This window comes from Trachymyrmex septentrionalis, unplaced genomic scaffold, assembly GCF_001594115.1.
Source record: "Trachymyrmex septentrionalis isolate Tsep2-gDNA-1 unplaced genomic scaffold, Tsep1.0 scaffold498, whole genome shotgun sequence".
NCBI lineage: Eukaryota > Metazoa > Arthropoda > Insecta > Hymenoptera > Formicidae > Trachymyrmex > Trachymyrmex septentrionalis.
The window spans coordinates 934-4,171 of record NW_017305670.1 but is presented as its reverse complement, the minus strand read 5'-3'; the positions used below and the strand labels follow the sequence as shown (position 1 = coordinate 4,171).

The following is a 3,238-nucleotide window of genomic DNA, read 5'->3' as shown; positions in this document are numbered from 1 at the left end:
TTTATTATTTTAAATTAAATGACTACGAGACGAGCAAAGTCGTCTATATGTAGTGAAACATTTAACAATTTTGTAAAATAGTAAATATAACACAATAATGCATATTAGCTCACAGAATTATCATTAACTCATGACTAAATATATAAAAGAAAAAAAAATATTATGAATTATAATTTTAAGTGGAATTCAAAATGAATACGATTCATCTAGATAAATAAAAGCTAAAGAAACCAGGCTAGTACATAACAAAACATTTTATTAATATTCCAAATTCGATGATTTCACTATAATCTTTTTCAATATTGTATGTAACTTCACAATTTTAATAAATGGTAATAACAGTTAATATGGTGTGTGTGTGTGTGTGTGTGTGTGTTTCATATGTGTTTGATTCCATTATATTATATCTACATCAAACTGAATATCGACAAATAATTCTTCGTTAAAATTATAGACATCATATGATCTTCCTAATATGATCGTTGATTTGAAATTATTAGTACATTTCCTGTTTCGCAATCTAACGATATCTGATTAATATGTTTGTTCACAATCATTACTTATTTAATAACATTTAAGCTATACCTAAATCTACAAAACACATGTTACGTCTGTTTTATGGACCAATTTTTTGACAATATTATCACGGCTACTAGTTGTAAAAATAAAATAGCAAACTGAAATGTTATTAAAACATGAACAGCGCGACATACAATGTATTTTTAAATTATAGATAATGCACAGATACAAATAATAAATCTTTTAAATTTTGTTCAAAATTAGCAATTGTATACAATTTGTAGCAACTTATTAATTCAGCCTACTAGTTAATTAACCAGTTCTTGAATATTAATGAGTTAAGACATTTGTCAGTTTTTGTCCAAAAATGATACATATAGAATTTACAAAATATATTTTGATAGATACAATATTTATAATAAATTATTTATTAATAAATAACCCCATCATATAATACCGCTCAAAAGTTTGAAGTATTTCATAATTTTTAGATATCAACCACAATCCTTTACAAATAATAGTATTTAAAAAGTAAAATTTACTTTTATTTTTAAACGTACATTATTACAATAATTTAGGATACATATAATATAAATTTTAGCATATTTACAATGTTTATAAATAAGCTAAATTTTCTCTCGAAATTCAAAAATGCAACAAACTTCTCAGCAACAACATATGTATATATTATAAGTAATTATATTAAATTAGCAACTATCCCCCCAAATTTATATTATTTCAAACAGCACGCGAACATCAACATTTGTCAGATTTAACATTAAATTTACTATTATTTATTAAATGTAGTAATTTATAGTCATATCAATACGCGTAGTAAAAATAATTTAATAGCCTTGTGTTCCAGGTTTAATTTAGCATTATGGCAGAAGAACCAAATGGGGATCTCTACAGAACTGACCGCCTTCCTTATATGACATTTCCTACGAACCCACCTACTCTCTCAGAAATCGCAGAAGGTATGTGTTCATATAATGTTTATTATTTAATTCATCAAGCACATCATATTTCATGCGTGCGTACACGATAATAGTTCTGCAAAATGGAATGCAACCCTTGTTCCAACAACTGACCGTCGACATAGCTAACTGTCCTTGTCTAACTAAACCACCGTATAATCTTGCCGGAGTAGGTAAGAAATCACAACAAAGCTAATTTTTCATTAAATGGAATATCTTACAAAAATGAATGATTCATACAGGATTAGGTGGCAACACGTCAATAATTGATTTCGTTCATTATTCTGAAATTTTACCGTGGTATCGTAGAAGAGTAAATATTCAAGAAATTCTCACAAGCAGCTGCCCTGATTCCTTTGTTATCGGATCTTCTTACGCTACAAAACCACACATGCCACATTACGGACATGTACGTATTATAAATATTTTCATATTTTTATGTCCATGTGGATCATATTACTATGACAATAAAAAATTATGATAATGTATCACTGCTACATAACTGACAATGTAATAATAAATATCAAACTATGATAATTTACAAATCATATCATTAAATCACCGATATTTTACTGTTTTATAGTTCTATTCTACTGATTTAAGCTATTCAATTTACTGTATTGAATTTCAATTATGCTTTTATCATACACACGATTCCAATGATTACTGTTTCTCATAAACCTGATTACTGTTGTAGCTCATTATGAATGCAACGTACAGAGCACCTATGGATCTTAAGAACGAGAGTCGCCTTATTTTCGCAGAAAGGCGTAACGGACAAACAACAATAGAAAAGTTAACTGATCCTAACCAAATGAAAGCCACCCAGGGCATTATGTTTGTCAGCGAGGGTAGGGCGGGCCTTGTTATCAGAGTGCGTGCCAAAGGTCGAAAAACTATTAACACAGATATCATAACTTCAATGCAAACGATTCTTTACGAAAGATATAAAAGGAATAAAAATAAAGATATTGGTAATTATTAGTGTGGTATATACAGTTAAAAAAAACATGTAAAAACTATAACGTAATTTTTTATGTCTTATCTCAAAGCTTTAGGTGGTGTTCTAAAAATGAAATACGGAAGTGTGGCGTGTAATCTTATGTGGGATGATTATCAGGAGCCTCTGTTACCATTTTACGAATTTATTAAAAGACAGCAATGCCCCGAGATACATCTAGAGTCAGATATGGTAGCCGTTGGCACAATAATTAACAATGAACCAGGACTATGGACTCAGGAACAGCGGTATAATATTGTAAGTTATTTGTCCCGGTTATGCGGACAATAAAAATCATTGTTCTATCAACATATCGAAGTATTGATATTCTTTAGTTGTTCGTTTTTCAGAATCTGTACGATAGAAGTGAGTTCCATTGTTTCTCAAATGATGGAGTAGGAGGACAATTTATTAGTGATGTTACACCGGATACAACGGAATATGAAGGTTACTTCAATGTAGCGGAGAATATTAAATACCCTTATTTTTTACAGTCATAATTACAGTCATAATTTCAATACACTATCTATTTTATAACTAAAGGCCATTTTAATATTCACCTAGTTCATTATGTATTTTCATATAAAGCAGAAATTTATGTAATGTTACCTAGCACATTATGTGACGAGAGTGTCATATCAGATTACAATACTTTATAAGCCTCCTTTGACGTATTTTTTAAATAATGAGTTTGTAGAGTTGTTAATATTCGTGAAAAGTTCTAACAATTAAACCCTTTGAA

General features: G+C 29.1%; 1 protein-coding gene across 1 annotated transcript; it reads left to right on the top strand.

Moving 5' to 3' along the window:
* Window positions 1–1,866: 1,866 nt before the first annotated feature.
* Window positions 1,867–2,954, top strand: LOC108751540 (ester hydrolase C11orf54 homolog; the record flags this gene model as incomplete). Its single annotated transcript, XM_018491776.1, has 4 exons — window positions 1,867–1,905; window positions 2,194–2,347; window positions 2,549–2,754; window positions 2,847–2,954. Coding segments are annotated over exons 1-4 (486 nt in total), but the record flags the coding sequence as incomplete, so codon positions are not given.
* Between the last annotated feature and the right edge of the window lie 284 nt (window positions 2,955–3,238).